The 21486-nt window shown below is 33.5% G+C and overlaps 2 protein-coding genes across 2 annotated transcripts in view; both read left to right on the forward strand.

Annotated features, from left to right (window-relative positions):
* Positions 1-21486, forward strand: part of LOC125074156 — an 88320-nt gene that overhangs the window by 1960 nt on the left and 64874 nt on the right. The window lies entirely within an intron of this gene.
* Positions 11707-13723, forward strand: LOC125074114. The gene is made up of 3 exons (XM_047685341.1): positions 11707-11922; positions 12471-12840; positions 13661-13723. Exons 1-3 carry the CDS (start codon positions 11852-11854, stop codon positions 13721-13723), a joined length of 504 nt encoding a protein of 167 aa, XP_047541297.1. The 5' UTR covers positions 11707-11851.

Consider the following 21486-nt stretch of genomic DNA (forward strand, 5'->3'; position numbering starts at 1 on the left):
TGAGACACTAACCTAACCTAGTATTTTTGAATTAATTACTGTATCATTACATAGTATAAAACAAAGTCGCTTACCGCTGCCTGTCCCTATGTATGCTTAGATCTTTAAAATTACACAACGGATTTTGATGCGGTTTTTTTTAATAGATAGATTGATTCAAGAGGAAAGTTTATATGTATGTATTATACATATATGCACAACATAGTAGAGAAACACTGATAATTTTAGAGATTTCTAAAGTGATGTCGTAAATAAACACATTTATTGCGCTTACATTGCAAATGCTGGCTCAATACTACGAGATACATCAAAACCGGATTCGTTAACAAAAATAAAAAATTGACCATAATCTAAGAAATAACCTAGCAAGTGTCATACCATTTTGGAATCCTTATTAAATGCGCCAAATTTTAATTTATAATTTTGCCTAACCAGTGTAGTATATTTTTTTGTCAGAAGAGTCTGTTGAAATTGAACGAAAAATTCAATTTCCCTTTTGATATGGGAATAATGTGTCATTTTTCTTTAAAATTGGAGCAGTTGGGTTAAAATTTCAGACTATTAGCTACAGGAGATTTACTCAGGGTTACAAAATAAATAAAAATAATGTGGAAATTTGTAGAAACGGGAAGTGAAAATGAATTACAGGATGTATATTTTTCGAGATTTTTCCAAATGGTCATAATTTTTAAAATACATGACATAGATTTTCTTTTAGATTTTTAAGATAACTCTTATGACCTGACCTATCACCCGGTACCGGCCCGGTCGCATTCCGGGACACTCTATGACGTGATAGATAAATGCGCGTTGCATTAGCTTGGATACAAATAAATAAAATTTAAACTATCTGTTTGTGATTGTATTTAAGGGGACTACATGAGCTAAATGCAAGTTTTATAATGCAAAAAAGTATATGATCCAATGCAGTAAACCAAATGAAAAAAAGATATGATAATCTTCAGGATACATGCTAAGTATTTGTTATTTTGAAAACATGATGTAATTAATTTGGTACGATAGAAAAAAATCACAAAGTTACCTCTAAAAAGATATTTTAATCAATAATAACTATACTTATATACGTTCCATAATTCTGGTTTTTTGTCAGATTATTCTACAAGCAATATACTATTTAACCTGGGTGTCACTTTTTTAGTAAAATCAATAGATTTTTTTTAAATCCGATATTTCTTATTTTCGAACAAAATACGTACGCATGTGTGCGTAAACGCCGTGTACAGACAATGCCGGCCGAGGCCTGATGCTATACAGACGTGTCGATCTTTTCGCCGCATCATTCATTACGTTACGAGATATTTTTTTGTAATTTTAATTGTAAATTCATTGTTTCATGTTTTCTTATAATAAATTTTATTCTTTCTTGTAAATAAATTTATTAAGTTAAAATAGTGTAGTAGTAATTAGGCATTTGTTTTTTTATTATATTATTTGTTATAAATTTTAATTGTGTAAATATGGGAAATAAAGTGAAACGCGTGAGGAAAATTAAAAAACGTTTATATAAATCAAGCGCCGAACATACATATGAACGATATTAAAAGGTAAGAGTATTTAATTAGTAAACATATTTTTTTTTTATAAACTATGAATATTGAAAACATTTATTAGAAAAATGTGCAATCAGTTCGCATATAATCAGATTTTTCGAGCCATTCTTAATAATTACGATAGAGTATTTGGTCAAAGGAAGGAAAACATCAATTGACTTTCATGTGGATCAAGTGACTACATTCGATCCCCATGAACTCGAAGCATTTTTTTTTTCTTTATAACTACTATGACATATTAAGATACATATTTTTTAAATACATAATTTTATAATTAATAAAAATGTAATTACTAACATATATTTATTTTTTACAGAATAAAGAAAGTCGAAAACAATAACACGGAAGCTATTTATATTGCGTAAGAGTTTAATTTTATCGATTGTTTATAATAAGAATTAAAGTTATGTATGAACTAATTTTAATAATAATAAAAAAAAGTAAAGTCGTAACAAAAAAAATGTAATTGTTGTGAACCAGAGAACTAGAATATTTAGAAGTGTCATTTGTACGTAATTCATAAATTTAAATTTTTTTGTAACGTCCGCCATATTGGATTGAATATAGCAGCAATTCATGAATCGTGCATTGTCATCGAGATTAAATATGTGTGCCAACTTTCAGCTGAAAGTGGGTGTAATATTTATTCCAAGATTCCAGGACATATGTAATAACATTAATACATACAAGTGAAAATAAATAAAATAAATATATAAAAATATATGAAAATAAATAAATTATAATTTAAAAAAAAATTAACACTAAATGTTTTTTTTTTTGTACTAAATATAAATAAAAATATTTTAAGTTTAATTAAATCAGTTTTATTTTTTAATCATTTTCGAATAACAGTCAAAAGCAATACAAATAATTCTAATATCCTATCTATTTTTATGAGATTTATGATTAAACCTATTATGATTAACCTCAATGATTCAACCAAATCGAATTGACAACATTTTTTTCTAGTAAATATTTAGTTTTTTTTTTTTAAATTGAATATATTTTTTTTCTTTATGAACCAATATTAATAAAACGAACAAATACTACGCCATATGTTACCCCACGGTCACTACACTACAGATTTCGAACACTTACGATTTTATTATATAAATAGATCATTAAACTTTAATAAAATGTTAAAAATTGGTATATTTCAATATTTAGTATAAGAACTAATTGTGGTATAATAATATAAATAATAGAAAAAAAAGGTTAAAACTAACTGTCTATTTTATTGTGTACAAAATATAAATAAAAATATTGTAAGTTTAATTGAATCAGTTTTATTTTATAATCATTTGTTAACTAACATCGAAAGAAATAAAAATAATTCTGTTGTCCTATCTATTTTTTATGAGATTTATGATAGATCTTACGTCGCTCGGTTTGGCGCCATCTATTAGAATATTTGGGCGTAATCTCGTTACCTCGCTTAACCCTTAGTACACGGGCTTGCCGTTTTTGTCGATTTTGTAAGTGTGTGCGTGCGATTCTCAAGGGCAGTTAGCTCTTGTAGTCCTCTTAAGATATAACTACCAATTGGCGAGTTACCCATGACCAACATTTAATTATATTTGTCCGGGGCAATCAACACATTTAAAGAAAATAAAAGTGTCAATTAGATTTTATTATTAGTAGGTAAGAATTCTAAGGTTATTTTTTTAACACTTTCTTGGTGGTAGGCCCAGTGGTTAGAACGCGTGCATCTTAACCGATGATTTCGGGTTCAAACCCAGGCAGGCACCACTGAATTTTCATGTGCTTAATTTGTGTTTATAATTCATCTCGTGCTCGGCGGTGAAGGAAAACATGGTGAGGAAACTTGCATGTGTATAATTTCAACGAAATTCTGCCACATGTGTATTCCGCCAACCCGCATTGGAGCAGCGTGGTGGAATATGCTCCAAACCTTCTCCTCAAAGGGAGAGGAGGCCTTTATCCCAGCAGTGGGAAAATTAACAGGCTGCTAATGGTGGTAGGAATTTGTGCAAGTACTCCTGGGTTTCACCACTGAACGTTATATTATCGTTATGCCAGAAGGGGGCGTTGGCAGTATATTAAAACTTCATCAATATAGTATTCTTAAGTGTGTCGAGTGGAATAAAAAGTACTGTTCCCGGGTCATAACAGATTGGTTCCGGAAATTGCTGACGTATTGACGCTTAAACGATTTTTTAATATTCCTTACAGCGTTAAAGTCTATAGAGGTTGTGCCCGCTTACCATAAGGCGGTCGGCTATTTGACAATAGTTTATTCCACTCATGGGAGAAGTCAATACATATAAACAACTTAGACATTGAATTGACGAATTCATCATGGATTCACGTAAAATTTGGTGTTTTTAATGTTGGCAAAGTTGCTATCGGAATTACTGAAGTAAAATTGTTAATGTATTAAAGTGGATATACTTCAGTAGATAAGTGGAGTACTGTTGTATTATTGACGATTGATTCGTCTCGGCCATGCACGGGTGCAATAAAGAGAGGACAGTTTGATTTTTTTACAGTTATCCGACTTCCTATTGCGGGAATTTTTCGATAGAAAGACCCAATACCTTTATCAGCCAGAACTGGGGTTTGAACCAAGGATCTCGGGGTCTCATGTAACATATATTACCCTTTGTATGGTTTGAGTTCAGGACCTTATACCCTATTCAAACCATAACAGAGAAAAAGTCAAATAAATAACATTTGACAGCAAATTGACGCGATATCATTGGCCGAGAGCTTTATAAATCTATGATATTCACTAATGATTTGCAAAAAAATTGCGTTTTCAACGTCTACGAAACTATTATCGGATTTTTGGAAGTTAAACCAAAGTGGAAATAAGTAGTTAAGTGTAATAGTGTTGTATTATAAATAAAGATATATTAATCATAAACTCTTAGTATAGCTGAGTTATTAAGAAATCGCACGAAATCTTAGGTTTGTTTATCTTATTTCCTATTTCGATTGGAATTAGGTATTCAGCTTTATACGCTAATAACTGGACACAGGGTATAAATTGACTACTGCCAAAGAATACCGTTTGCGAATAATGTTTAAATTCGTAAATACAAACGTTTAAGAAGGTGTCGAATTGAGATTTCGTTGGTTTCATGCCAAGTTTCTCGCGCTGCATGGATACGTGTTATTGAATGGAATTGAAGTAGGTTCATGTATGTGTAGATTATGATACCACCGAATGAGTGCGAAATATTTATATATTTAGATAGTGTTTTATGACAAATGAATTAAAACAACTGAATTATCTCGGTGTGCGTGACAGATATGCTTGACTAGTATGCGTGTCCTGTTGTGTTTGGATGTGTGCGGCCGCAGATGGTCATTTTTTTTCGACGTGTTTTCTATTTAGATAGCTTTGACAGTCTCTCTCTCTTCTCTCTCTCTCTCTCTCTCTCTCTCTCTATCTATCTCTCTTTGACAGATCTCTCCCCCGAGATTGGTCGCGTTACCGATAGCACTTACAAACTTCGTTTTTAACTAGTTCGGTGATTTGATAGTTTCAGATATTTTTATGACATCGATAGGCGAACGAGCAAATAGGTAACCTGATAATAAGATGTCACTAACGCCCATAGAAAATGGAAATTCGAACTGTCACTCTCCCGTGACTCAGAAAACACGTAACATTACTGTTAAGTTTTTCTCTAGTGACCTCTCACCGATCATGTCAGCTGCCTCTTACCTAATATGATAAATAAGACATGACTAACAATTTACGTCACGAATAAATGACACGTAACGTGTATGGAAGAAAATAAATACTGTTACTTGGTGATAGGGCTTTTCCGTCGCCACAGGGCAACACTGAACATATAAAACATCTCGTTTCAAAAGACTGGTGGCGCCTTAGAGAAGGGATGATGAATATATATATATTTAAATTCAAATAACTACGAACGGTGCCCGCAAATTACCATCAAGTGACCCTGAGCCTGAGAGCCATATTAAACAAACTGTCCTTTCACATCATCTGTCCAATATGACGACACGGGCCATGATACGGTGGCAAAGTCAAATCAATAAATACACCAATTTTAAGAATTTCTCAACTGATATAGATATTCTACCGCTTAACAGCAGTACTCAGTATTGTTGTGTTCCGATTTGAAGAGTTAGTGAGCCAGTGTAAGTACAGGCACAACATCTTAGTTCCCAAGGTTGCTGGCGCATTGGTGACCACGCAATAGTTAATATTTCTTGCAACGCCATTGTCAACGCGGTGGTGACCACTTACCATCAGATGACCCATTTGCTCGTCCGCTTACCGATATCATAAAAAAAGATATATATGGCTATAGCCTATTATAAGTCAGATAAACAAACCTTAAATATACATCTTCCATGATATTCGATGATAGCTTTGCTATATTATGTACGAATTATTCTTGATTAATATATCTTTATATATAATACAAAACTCTTCCACTTAAACACTCATATCTATTTTAATTCTAAAGTTCGAAAATCTAATATTTCACGAATCCGTAATGTGTATGGTCTATTATTCAATGATATCGCGTCAATTGAATGTCAAATTAATTTATTTGTCTTCACGCGTGTGATTGGGATGTGCTATACCAGTGTCTCCCGTAGTTGATTGGACCGCAACCCACCAAACCAAAATTTGGGACTCATCTCTAGGTTCTAAGGAAGAGAAGGCATAACAATGAGAATGTGAATGATGTATTTGTTTCCTAATTTTAACTTTATCGGCAATTTTTAGTTAATTTTGATCGTAAATTATTTCGATATTAATTTTTAATATTAATAAATTGAAGCTTCTTACATAGGTATGAAATAATGATCGGAAGGACTTTGATGGCGCCATCAAAAATCAAGACGGCACTTTCGACGACTCAACAATGGGTTCACCACACTCAGGGAAATTGTCATTCACATGAATTGTTTTACTAATTATATTTTTTTAAAAAGCAAATACTATTAAACCTTGGTACCTTATAGGGTACCTTGGTACCTTATATACCTATATTTATAATAAAGTGTTATAAATTTGTAACGCAGAGAGGGCTACTAACCTACATTCCTAAGGTACGCGCCCACTAACCGGTTCCGTAGCGTGTTGTGGCTTGCAACTTTAGTTTGTATTTGTATAGCAGTCAACAGTCTAACTCCTTTTTCCCTAACTTTAAGCTAGAATACGAATTTTTAAAATAATTATAAATGTATTTTTAATTAAAATTGACAATTAAAAAAAATACGTTTATTTACTTTACAGCGAGTACCTATATTTATTTAAATATTTATCGTTTTATAATATTTAATTATTAAATATTAATTTCTAAAATACATACAATAAAATTCCGCAGTCATTTTTAACTTTGCAGTTTCATAAATTCAAATCATTTGTAAAAATTACATTGGTAAAGAAGGCTTATTATTCGATACAAGATTATATAGATGATAAAAAAGCGTGGAGTTAATGCGTGTTGACTTCCAGGCAGGATATATAACATACATATATAATTGTATTTAACTAATATGTATTAATAATATAAAATACTTTGTATTTTGAAATGTTGAAAAAGAGTAACTGCTTAATTTCTTGCCGGTTCTTCTCGGTAGAATCTGCATTTCGAACCGGTGGTGGCTACACATAATACAACCTGTAAGATGACAATTCAAAAGTGCTCGTAAAAGCCTACTTGAATAAAGTATATTTTGATTTTGATTTTATGTATTTTTATAAAATAAAGTATTCTCACGTCCTTGCCCGCACAAAAAAGTACGTTAATAATACTTACTGTAAGGTACGGATGGCAACTCTGTTTCATCTCTATCTAATTTTTTTTTTTGATTTGAATGTATTTATTGGTTTCGTAGAATATTGTTCCCGTTTGGTCCATTTTAAATTTGAAGATAAGAAGTCGAATAAGCACTCTATGTGACCGACTAGAATCAACCGATTAGTAATCACAATAAATTAATAATCACTAAATAACACATAAAACCTTCGAAAATGAAAAAAAAAACATTTTATTATAAATAAATAAATATTGAACAACATTACATACATTACTCTGATCCCAATGTAAGTAGCTCAAGCACTTGTGCTATGGAAAAACAGAAGAAACGACGGTATTACATACACCCAGACCCAAGACAACATAGAAAACTAATGAACTTTTTCTACATCGACTCGACCGGGAATCGAACCTGGGACCTCGGAGTGGCTTACCCATGAAAACCGGTGTACACACTACTCGACCACGGATGTCGTCATATTATATTATATATAATAAAATTGGAGTGTCTGTTTGTAATATTAAATTAACAGCTTTTACGGTATACACAGTAAATATACCAAAACAACATTTTTTTTTTTTTTAATTTTTGTCTGTTTTTTCCGGCTAATCTCTGGAACGGCTGGACCGATTTTGACGGGAAGTGAAAGTTCACTGGCATATAGCTGATGTAATAAGAAGTAACTTAGGCTACAACGATAACTTTTTTGTTAAATTCAAACGCGCACAGCTAACATAAAATAATGTATGTTATTTTTATTTTAATGAAAGTATCTGGTCGACAGAACTTTGTACTTTGTCCATGTGCGGTGTCACTATCCATCAGGTGAGCCTCCTGCTCGTTCGCCATCTATAACATAAAAAAAATATAAACTATTGTTTCGTGACGGGATGATATCAAGCTCACGAATGAATGATATAATATTTAATGAGAAAATTAATGAACCACCCAACGCCATCGGAATTGATGAAGTCACGTCTCTGGATCTTTAGATGTCCATCTCGAATTCTGTTCGAGAGAACGATGAAAAATAACGCAGTAGTAGATAAACTTCACACGTCTGGCGCCGGTAAAAATTCCTCAGAACTGACCGCCGAAAAAATATATTGCGTCATTTTTTTGCGTGCACTACTAGTCATCGTTGAGCGACTAACATATCTATTAAATACGTCAAATTAGTTATCGAATTATTATCGACATATTTTCGTAAAGAGTATGACTTACGTATATAGTACGTAGTACGAAGCACACTGGCGTCGAGAACTCGATAGGACTGTATCAGTGACGTCATCTTAATACAAGAGGCGAGCCCATGAGTAAATTAACGCCTTATCGAATAAATTAATTAATTAGAAACTTATATTTAATTAATTATAACTATTTGTTCTATGATTCATTTATCTCCATATAGTATAAAAACAAGTCGCTTCCCGTCTGTACGCTTAGATATTTTAAACTACGCAATGGATTTTAATGTGGTTTTTGTCAATGAACAGAGCAAGTTAAAGTTTATATGTATAATAGATTTATTTATTTGGATCCAAAATATAAAAAAAAAATGGTTAAATAAAAATAACAAAAATTTTAAGCTAAATTAATAGTTGCACTATAAAATAAATCTCATGTTTTCATGACTGATGAGAGCCAGTCACAACCATTTTCCAGCGTTGCTGTATTTTTTAAACAATAGGCTATTTGACTGTTTTTAAAATCCATTTTATATTATTTAGTAGAGGTTAAGGAACCCAGTAAAAGTAGTTTTTTTAAATTCTAATACATATTTGCTGAAAAATATCAAATTAAATATTCCATATTTAAATAGCGCGCGAAAACGCTACTTTGACAATATGGCGCTGCATTGGGGTCGGTGACGTCACTTGCCTGTATTGTAATCTGTGGCACATATACCTAATCCACATACAGTAGGCAAATGAGGTTAACGAGCAAGTGACGTCATCATAAGCCCGACCAATCAGGAGAGTTTTGTGTCACGTGACAAACGTTTAATGGATTACATTTTTATTTATGGATTTTTGAATTAATCAATTATTATTTTCAACTTTCGTTGATAAATAATCATTCTTAAACTCATAATATATACTGATTACAATAATTGACACTATATTTTTCACATTATCAAATAGCCTGTTATTATGCTCTCGCGACATTCGATATCGAGTCATTTCGTCCAAGTTTCCTTCGTTCGCCGCCAATTTTAAAGAACGTACATACATGGGTTGCTACTTGCTAGGTTGTCGTCAAAGAACATTAATATTAAATCTAATCAACAGTGTATCGTCATAATTTATTTCATTAAAAACTTTATAAAGCAATTTCATATATGAGATCGGTGAATCGCCAGTGACTTCATTTTAAAAGCCAAGAATTTCGTCATCCGTAGTGTTTTCCTGTTTGATATTCAATTTAAAAGTATGTACACCATTATTGTAAACGTGTCAAGCCGGGACAAATAGCTAGTATATATTAATGTGTGTTAAAAATTAATAACGGAAAACCTACTGAAGTTGTGCTTGTGTTAAGCCGGGGCGATTAGCCAGATGAAACGCAAATCGAAATTGAACGGGTGCAATGCTGATACTAGATATACTACAGAATGTCTTACAACGTTCACAGTTGTTCAGTCATTAGACAATACAAACCGCTATGTCTCTGCGTTTTAAAACTGTAATATCTTCAAAAATATTCATTTAAATTACATGCCCTAAAGGGCCATATTGATCTATATTAAATTAACAATGTATTTAAGGTACTTTATTGAGTAAGGATTAATGTTGTATTGTTTAAAATCACTTCGAAAATAAGCCATTATTTCTCGTAAAAAGTAAATGCTAAAAAATGGTTATTGTAGGGTATCCCTAAGAGATAGACATAAACCATTGTAGACTTTTTTGAAGAGCCTTTTAAGGTGTACAATACTGTAGTACATTATTTTGATATATCTCGTAGGGTTCATCCAGCGTTTGGAATGTAAGCGCATAAAAATCCGTTGTGTAATTTTAAAGATTAAAGCACACACAGGGACAGACAGCGGTAAGTGACTTTGTTTTATACTATGTAATGATTACAAATGTTTCTATATAGAGATTACAATATAGATAGAGAAAAAATTTAGAGAAAACAAAATTGGTAAGCACACTAGTAATAAAAAATAATTTTAGTAGCTATGAAATCGTGACAGACAGACAGAATTCCTTATGCATTTATAATGTTAATAAGCCTTACGTCCAAGTAGAAGTTAAAACTTTTGGGAGTTTTCTTGGGTAAAATCTCAAGCGATTGGGAATTTTTAATGGCAAAGGCGAGGTCGAGGTCAGGGAAACTACGTTACGTATACTACGGACGCGGAGATAAATCAGCGTCGTGTAGATCTTGTACTTTGTGACATTACCGAACCGAGATTATGCGGCAGAGGGCTGACACGTTCTTGGAAATTTTATCATATCTTAGCCAATTGGATAGGTCAACATATTTAACTGAAACTAATACTAATGTATTACTTATAGACTGGGAGATCCCTTATAGACGGGACACCAAAAACTAGGTCATTGGTACCAGTAAGGCGGTTCTTCAGGGGTCTAATTACGTAAAGGCATAAAGGAAAATGATCGTCATAGCGCTCGCACCGGCGGCCCAATCGCGTGGGCGTTAATCGAACGCGTCGGATAAATAACGAGTGTCGAACGATTTGTTCCACAAAAATGTTTGTATTTTCAGTTAGTAGTTTATAGATATATTATAATTTATATCTATCTATATTACTTTATAAATCTGTACTGTCTGTACACGCAATTTCATTGTCGTATTTCGTCATAAATATTCGTTATATGACCCATTGAAATCAGTTTTACCGTTTTTGGTACGAGGCGTGGTTACTTTGATTGTTTATTTGGATAATTAATGAATAGTTGGCAATAATGTTTGATGGCTGATTTACTTCTAAGAGCGGGTCATCCCGAATGGAGTTGTGTTGAGTGTCATGGCAACGCGAGTCGTTATGTTTTGTAAAGCGATTCGAATGCGATGGTTGCATTTTGCTCTTAATCGAGATCAATTATTGTAATCCATTGATATTTTTGTGGTGTACAATGAAGAATGCTACTAGGTATGCCAAATCGCTTGAAATTTTTTCTCAGTAAAGCCTGTATGTATACAAATACACTAGTTTTTGTTGTAGTCAAAAATACCTAGTAGTTTTGATTTTATAGGCATTCAAAGTTTCGAAAAAAATCGTGTCCCGCTAACAGCCGCTTGAGTACCTGTGACGTCATATCACAACGCGTCGCGCGGGCAGCGTACCGCTTAGTATCAAGTCGCCAGCACTTATAGTTGTTGAAATAGCTTGCGCAGTATTTTGTCGTGTTTTCGTTCGCGTATTACGTTAATAGTCTAATAATAGTAAATATTATTCGATTATTTATATTAATAAAAAGGACGAAGGATTCGAAAAAGGGCAATCGGATAATCTACCTAAAATAGATGGATTAATGGTTGCTCATTATTTATCAACAAATAGTGATTTTGTTGCCACCGAAATGCGAGGGATAAAAATGCAAAGGTAAGTAAACTTTCCAGAATTAATGAATTTATTTAAAAATGCACGAGTATTTATACAAGCATAGGAGTGGGCATAGACAGAGCTACCTTATTTCAATGCACACTTGTTTCAAACGAATGCACAAGTTTTTATACAAAAAACAGACGTTGCAATAAATAATTATTTTCGGAAAAATAAGTTACAAACGACCGCGTGCTACTTCAAATTCCAATAACAAAATCTGAAAGCTTTTCATTGTTTCAAAGGGGTCGTGTAATAGGTGTGGCATGCGGTTCAAATAAGTTAAGTTTATTATTAGTTACTTACATACTTGACATAAGTTTTGGTTTCTGTTGATAATGCGACGACGTATTGCTACAAACTCAAATAGTAGAAGTACCTACCTATCATTAAATTTAAAATACGTAAGGTCATTTTATTTTATTTTACTCAATTTTTATTGCAAATATAGATGTTTGGACAGTTGTACTAAACCTTTTTTATTTATTTGTATTTTTTTACTAACAAAATACGTAAGACCATTTATTTTTATTGAAAACTTATTTCAGATCGGCAAGAGACAGCTATGGCGATGATGCTATTGGTTATGTTCAAGTAAAAAGAGTAGGTGATGTATGTACGGTTAAATGTAGAATCACGCCAGAACACCGCGTACGTACCATACCTTATCATTGCAGCTTAGAATGTAATGAAAAGGATGAAGAAGTTTTAAATGTAACCTGCGAAGATTGTGCCGCCAGCAGAGGTGGCTGTAAGCATACTATAGCATTTTTAATGTGGCTACATCGTCGAAGCGAGGAGCCTTCAACGACTGCTACCAAGTGTTATTGGAAAAAATCTAAGCTCTCAGGTATTGGTACCACACTGAAAATGATTAAAGCTAAAGATTTCGGTACAAGTGGTATAACACTTCATTCAGTCGGCCAGAATGGAAATATTTTTTTTTTTTTTTTGACCAAGTAGCATTAAAGCTTAGAGAGCTTCAAATACAATGTTCTCTTTCACATTTTATATGTGAAAAAAAAAAAAAAAGAAGTTGAAAAGATGTCCATTCATTATTTAATTAATCGTTTCAAAAAATCCTGTGTTGATTTTCACGTTGAAAGTTTTATAACATTTTGTAAAAACGAAATGACGGAATCAAGATGTCATCAAGTAAAAGAGGGTACAACAGCTCAATCAGATTCAAATTTGTGGTTTGAGATGCGCTACGGACGTATAACAGCTTCAAAAATGCACGAAGCTGCTCAGTGCACAACAAAATGACTGCGTTCTTGAAGTAAAGTGTCCAACCAAGGCAAACACTTTTACTACGTATTGTAGTAAAGGTAAACTAGGCAAAAAATATTATGCTCAGATACAAACACAAATGCAAATGACCGGAAAAAGGAAAGCCCTATTTTGTATTGCACATGTTGACTTTGAAAGCTCAAGGAAGGTTGATGTGCATGAAGTAGTTTATAATAAAAAATATTGTGATGATATGTTTGAAAAATGTATTAAGTTTTGGAAGGAAAATATTTTTGATAAATTAATAAAATAACATTATCCTAATGTAAGATAGTTTTATTAAAACTCTATAAATAACACAAACATTAATGGAAAATGGAATGTACGTTACCTCAATATTTTATATTTTTAATACAATAAAATAAACTTAAATGTATTTTGCTTAAAACACTAGGAAGCTACTCTAAATTAAACAGACTGCTTTGAAGATTAACTATTCCCCATGCAGAAATCACTACTGAATCTAGCAGGTCAACTTGCTTTAGATCTACACAAGCGTGTTGTACAATGACGTCACACCGTCACCCGCAGCCCGCGTCGTGCGGTTGCAGCTTGTTTTACTTATAAATCGGAAACTAATTGACGTATCGAATTAATTCTTTCGCTATTATTTTTTATTTTTGACAGAAAATATGGAGTGCCAATAATCAAAATTAGTTAACATTCTTCATTGTTGAATCAATTAATACAGTGATTAGACCATATTACCTAAATACGTTTTATTTTGTGTATATCTCCATTGCACGCCCACATAGTCTTCCAAATGTCGGATCAATCCCCGAACCCAACTGTTTGGCATCCTGCTCCTCCGACATATATATATATATAAATTTCACATAAGGAAAATCACTACTTGTAATGAATCCTGTGGCTTTAAGCGAATATATATTTTTAGATATCAGAGAAACGAAAGTTTAATGTAACCATGAGTTGCTTATTGTAAGGTTAAACCTGTGGTCATGGCTAGAAACCATGGCGAAGGTTATTAAAAAAAAACCAAGGGGTTTTCCGTCGAAAAAAATCTAAGTTATAACCCAGGATTTGCAAGTTACCAGTGTACTCTCATGCCTCGGAAGGCTATGTAGTTCCTTCTGCGTCTGAACTTCTGGTTGTGCCGTTCGATCACTATCAATAGCAAGGTCTCGTGTTATATGTAATTGAAGTTAATTACCAATTATACCGAAAGTGCCGTAACTGTGCCTTTGATACCTATACCCGATTAGTCATGATTTATGCATTGCGGATCCCAGAGAGGGAACTCAAATTGACACTTACTAAATAAAAAAAAGTAATTTAATAGCCGAGATGGCTCAGGGGTTAGAACGCGTGCATCTTAAACGTTGATTTTGGGTTCAAACCCAGGCAAGCACCACTGAATTTTCACGTGCTTAATTTGTGTTTATATTTCAACGAAATTCTGCCACATGTGTATTACGCCAACCCGCATTGGAGCACCGTGGTGAAATATGCTCCAAACCTTCTCTTCAAAGGAGAGGAGGCCTTTATCCCAGCAGTGGGACATTTACGGGCTGCTAATGCTAAAAATAGTTATTTCTATTGGTGGTCTCATTTTTCATTAAAATATATTAATCAGAAGTCGAGAGTCTAGTTAGGTAAGCTACAAACGAACGGATGATAAATGTTTACGTAATTTGAAAGTGAACTCACATAATGGCATTACTCATTCAACTTAGCAACGAAATATAGTTTTTCTCTTTGTATTTATCAATGAATATTTTGGATATAGTTAGTAGGGGGGCAGGTAGGCCCTGTAGGCCTTTTAAGTAATGTTGCCTTTGAAAAATTAAACGATGTTCGCTTTAGTTGTCAAGACGTGAAGTGTAAAAAAGCAACTAACTTTCACTTTATGTTTTAGTTGAGATTCAAGTCGGCTCTTATAAATTGTCATTTTAAAAGATTCTATTAAGTCGAGTCAATTGTTGACAAGGCGGTGCGGCCATATAGCTCAATTTGAGCTCTGGAATAGCTCAATTTGAGCTGATTTTATCATAGTAAGCTTGGTTTAATAAATATTGTGCATGATGATAATTTTTTCAATGATTTATGCAGAAGCAATTAAAATAATAACTAGAGTGGTCAAAGATTTTTTTATAAAAGTTCGCTATTTTTTTCTGTAGTAATTTTTTTTTATCGTGTACCTATATATTTTCTGGAAAGAAAAATATATTAAACATCAATGTTAGGTAATATTTGTGTGTCATAAAAAAAATCTTAAAACGAAATCAAAAGTATGTTCAGTCGAAATCGACAACGATTTTCTAAGTTCACTTCAATTATTGCAATGATCGTAAATTTAAAGTTTCTACCGAGTAGAACGGACAAATAAACTTATCGTTATCTCTTTTCCACAAAATTAAATAATATATGTAGATATTTTAATAAGATAGGAGTCGAAGTCGTAAATTGTACAATTAAAATATGTTTAGCGATAAGATCCCGTTAACAGTTCAATGACCTGTCGCTTTCGACTTTGCGAAGTTTTTTTATGAGTGTTATATGTGTGTTATCATTGGTCTAGATGGCATAAATAGCCAAGGTCCTGGGTTTTAACGGATCGGACTGAGAGTCATTGGGTTTTTCTGATAAGAATTTTTCAAAAATATACTACAATATTAATACCGTCTTAAAAACAGTTTAAATGAGACCTTCCGGGGCGCTCATTGTTCAGGACCATCATGAGCCCCCAAAGCGTGGCGCCTGGGTTTTAATAAATCCCCTGCACCCTGGATTAAGACGGATTTAGATAGTCAAATTACCGTGTTGATATATAGATAGACCATAAATATATAACTTTTAATATATATTATTATTTTTCGTTGAAATCAGACCCATGCCGGTTTCCTCCGAGCACGAGATGATTTATAAACACAAATTAAGCACATGAAAATTCAGTGGTGCTCGCCTGAGTTTGAACCCGCAGTCATCGTTTAACGTCTAACATCCTACGGCTCGGCGTTTACAAGACTGGGACGAATAAAAAGTAAAACGAGGACATCCGGGGGAAATGAGGACGAACGGCTGAACTACGCAGGCAGCCTCGTAAACTCCGGTAATAAACTTGCATAACACATCTGTCGCAAGCGGCTCCGAAGGCTTTCGGTTGACTCACCGACTGTGTCAAATGAGGAATTAAGTTCGGTAACAATGTGCATGGTTTTAGGGTTCCGTAGATATGTTAAAATTATGTTTACAATTTAAAAGATGGATTAAAGTCGAAATAATAAATTCCTACCCAATGTTTGTTCATAGTACAAAACAAGTTATTTATTTAATTTACGAGTCTCAAATGATACACACTAAATACATTTTTTTTTATGATATCGGTAGGCGGACGAGCAAATGGACCACGCGATGGTAAGTGGTCACCACCGCCCATAGACAATGGCTATGTAAGAAATATTAACCATTCCTTACGTTACCAATGCGCCACCAACCTCGAGAACTAAGATGTTACGTCCCTTGTGCCTGTAGTTACACTGGCAAACCGGAACAACAATGCTAAGTACTGCTGTTTGGCGGTAGAATATCTGATGAGTTGGTGGTACCTGCCCAGACGGGCTTGCACAAAGCCCTTCCACCAAGTAAAATGCTTAGTATTAAACAATATAAGGTTTACAAGTTGTGTGATCCTTCAATAATAGGAGACCACAGCATGCACTAATAAGCAAATAATTATTTAGGTAAGAAACGAGATGAATAGCTTCATTTTCTTTGTATTAAATATTTATTTTATGTTTTATTTACACTTACATAAAATCAAACACAAAACGAAATATTCTTTAATCAAGTAGACTCATAAAAGTACTTTTGAATCGTTACAGTGTTGAATTAAATGTAAAGCTACCGGTTCGGTAAGTAGATTCTACCGAGAAGAACCGGCAAGAAACGCAGTAGTTACTCTTTTTCAATATTTTAATTACATATATTACATTAGCAGCCTGTAAATTTCCCACTGCTGGGCAAAGGCCTCCTCTCCCTTTGGGGCGAAGGTTTGGAACATAGACCACCACGCTGCTCCAATGCGGGTTTGTGGAATACACATGCAGGTTTCCCTTCACCGCCGAGCACTATATGAATTATAAATACAAATTAAGCACATGAAAATTCAGTCGTCTCTGCCTGGGTTTGAACCCGAAATCATCGGTTAAGATACACGTGTTCTAACTACTGGGCCATCTCGGCTCGATTACTCAATAGATGAATCGTTTTCGGATCGTACGTTTTAGGTATAAAAAGTACCCTATGTTCTCAAAATTTACATACAAGTAAAGTGTTAACATCCGGTTTAAAAATATTAATAGTTGACGTTTATTATTTGAGTAATACTTTAAAGCGATACCGATTCACATGCGTCATAAATATAACGTAATATAAATAAGATTTCAGTAGACTTATTCCCGCCTTTGAAATCGATTGTATCATTTAGAATATGTAGGTATTTATTGCACAAATTAAATCCAGCTCTCGGGGAAGTGGATTTAATTAAACGTTTAACGTTATTGCCACCGCTGTGGGTCATATAATATGAGGCGTGATGTTTTATAGCTCACTATGTAAGGTATGGTTAATATTTCTTACAGCACCATTGTCTGTAGGCGATGGTGGCCACTTACCGTATGGTGGCCAATTTGTTTGCCACCCTTTAACATAGAAAAAATCCCTTCCTCAATAATCGATCTTTTTTCTTGATTTAACTTACACACAATCTTTCTATTTTGAAATATTTTAAGCGATATATATTTGGTTGTATTTGACAAGATTTGTATCGATTTTGATATGCTATAATTCTTATTTACCGGTTTTTCGTTGATTGAAAGGTCGACATGTGGTGTGACGAAGTAAATTACGACGAAAACTCTGACACTAAAGTCGCAGTAAAGGCTTCCTGTAATCCGCCATTTTATTTAGCATATACATACATACATGTAACGTAATTTACTTCCAATCATCTATAAATATAAAATAAATAAATAAATAAATAAATATTGGACGACATCACATAGGTTACTCTGATCCCAATGTAAGTAGCTAAAGCACTTGTGTTATGAAAAATCAGAAGTAACGGCGGTACCACAGACACCCAGACCCAAGACAACATAGAAAACTAATGAACTTTTTCTACATCGACTCGGCCGGGAATCGAACCCGGGACCTCAGAGTGACGTACCCATGAAAACCGGTGTACACACTACTCGACCACGGAGGTCGTCGTCTATGAACCGATCATTCATCAGACTTCTTATCTATTTATACAAACTCACAGCAGAATACGATGGTAAATTTTATAAAAGTCGTATACGATATTGAAAGTAAACATTATTACATTTAAAGGAAACACGTATCAAATTCGCTTATCAACGACTTCGTTTTTAAACACTTCACGTGTGAGATAAAGAGTTCTCACATAATGGTGACGGTTTTGCAAAAAAACGGGCATAAATATTCCAGGCAATAAATTATTTCCAAGAATACATTTCGTCGCTGTATTCTTATCTTATCTAGCGGTGCAATGAAATTGCAACTGTGTTTTAGCTGAACTATTTGTATAAATGATTAGATAGACTTTTTAAATTAAATACGCTAATAAGATATTTAGAGCCGAGATGGCCCAGTTAGAACGCGTGCATCTTGACCGATGATTTCGGGTTCAAACCCAGGCATTCACCACTGAATTTTCATGTGCTTAATTTGTGTTTGTAATTCATCTCGTGCTCGGCGGTGAAGGAAAACATCGTGAGGTAACCTGCATGTGTGCAGGTGCGCATGGAGCTGCGTGTTGGACTATGCTCCATACCTTCTCCTCGAACTGAGAGGAGGCCTTAGCCCGGCGATGGGAAATTTACAGGCTGTTCATGTTCATAATATATTTAGAAGATTCCTTTAGCCATACAACTTACTAGAACAAATTTAAAAAAAAAAACAAAAGCGCGGGATTAATCCGCCATTATTTTTCTTTTCGGGCGCGGGCAGTAACTTGTAATTTGTTAAAAGTGTTCCTTGTGTTTTATTTTGGACTTGTAAGATTAACTCAATAAGTACTTTACTTAAATATTGTATGATTAAGAGATAACGTTAAGATAATTTCGAAGTTAGTACTATTGGTTTTTTAGCAGGGTTCGCGGATATATATCAGCGGGTATATATCATGATATATATCACGATATATATCAATTGATTTTTTCCTATCTTCTGAACAACACTCATAGATGAGTGTCTTAAGGCCTGACTCTGAATGATAACTTTTTATGATTAGTCGATTACAAATTAATATTAAAATAAAATTAGTTGATTTATCTCACAAACAAATGAAGATATAATAATAAAAGGTACTTGCTTTTTAAATGTTCATTAAAATTTCTTTCTCAAATAGATCCAAATTAATTCCTTTGTTACTTTTTTTTTAAATAAAAAAATATGGTATTTCGACACTTGTATTATTTTTAAGTGTTTACAGAATTAAATTCGTTTCGTTTTCTTAGCCTGGATACATATATCAGATATATATCGGATATGTATAAAAATATCTGATTTTTGATATTTATTATAAAAATCGGATTTTTTCGAACCCTGTTTGTTAGTAAATTGTTTTAAGTATTATAACAATTTTGTTTTTTAATCTATTTCACTTATGTACGCTAAATATATTGTTATCAAACAAAATTGATAATAACCTTCACATTGTTTTACATTTATGAATGAGTTATCTTGAGAGAAATTATGATTAATTGATGATATCTTATCGTATTACACATGTTATTAATTAATAAGTGTCAATTTTATTTTTATTTGATGGTACGGGTTTGAGCAAGACCAAACAGTAATACTTTGTATGGCTGAGTCCCGTTTTAAAGGTCCAGTGAGCCAGAGTTTGGTGGCGCAGTGGAAATTGAAAGGAATGACTAAAATATCTTACGGCGCCATTGTCTTTGTTGAGTGGTGATTTTTAACTATCAGAAGGGTCATTTGCCAGTCCTTCTACGTATTTCGTAAAAAAATTGCACAGTAGTTAACAAGTTTGAAAGGCACAGGTTCGATCCTGACTTGGTTTATTGTCGTCCCCACTAACATAAACCTAACGCTTATATAGAAATATCGTTATTATGACTTTGATTTAAAAGCAACGTTTTAAATCAAAAGATCATCATTCAGTGTACGTTAATAACAAAATTCTAAATAATAAGGAAATCAATAAAATATGAATGATCCTTGGGTCATTTTAATTCGTCATAAATATCTTAATGATTTCGAGTTCAAACCCAGGCAGTGGAGCATATACCACCACGCTGCTCCAATGCTGGTTGGTGGAATACACGTGTGGCAGAATTTCGTTGAAATTAGACACATGCTGGTTTCCTAACGATGTTTTCCTTCACCGCCGAGCACGAGACGAATTATAAACACAAATTAAGCACATGAAATTCAGTGGTGCCTGCCTGGATTTGAAGACGAAATCATCGGTTAAGATGCACGCGTTCAATCTCGGCTCGGCGATGTAAAGGATGGTTTTAATTTCTTACAGCGGCAAGGTCAATGAGGACATTACCATGACTATTTCAAACTGAGAGCTAAACTGTCATGCATTATTCCATTGTGTACTTAATTTAAACGATTTAAACACTAATAAACAATCAATAGGATGCTACGAACGTAACGGTAAGACAGGTGGAATGACCCACATAACTCCATTCAAGTTTGACGCATACGACGCGGTGCGTGTGCGCAAGCATGTCGGAACGAAAGACCGTTGTGGCTTGTGCCATGCTCATTATATAGTCACCATGATTGTACAAATGTATTTATTATTTATTTAATGTGTATTTGTAGGGATTAAATGGACAATGATTAAAAGGGTTTCAATTGGAAATTATTGTTACATAATATGGAATTTGATATCAATGTACACCGGTTTTCATGGGTGCCACTCCGAGGTCCCGTTTTCGATTCCCGGCCGATTCGTTGTAGAAAAAGTTCATTAGTTTTCTATGTTGTCTTGGGTCTGGGTGTTATTGGTACCGCCGTTACTTCTGATTTTTCATAACACAAGTGCTTTAGCTACTTAAATTGGGATCAGAGTAACCTATGTGATGTTGTCCAATATTTACATCCAATGAATGTGCCTTGCCTGGGCCCTCTCGCTAATAAGTTGGTATGCGAAAGTACATCCACAATTTCCAATTTTTGAGTACCAACCACGTCATTTGTTTTTATACTTTAAGAACAGTATCTTTATATATATATATAGAGATAGGCTCT

This window comes from Vanessa atalanta, chromosome 27, assembly GCF_905147765.1.
Source record: "Vanessa atalanta chromosome 27, ilVanAtal1.2, whole genome shotgun sequence".
Taxonomy (NCBI): domain Eukaryota; kingdom Metazoa; phylum Arthropoda; class Insecta; order Lepidoptera; family Nymphalidae; genus Vanessa; species Vanessa atalanta.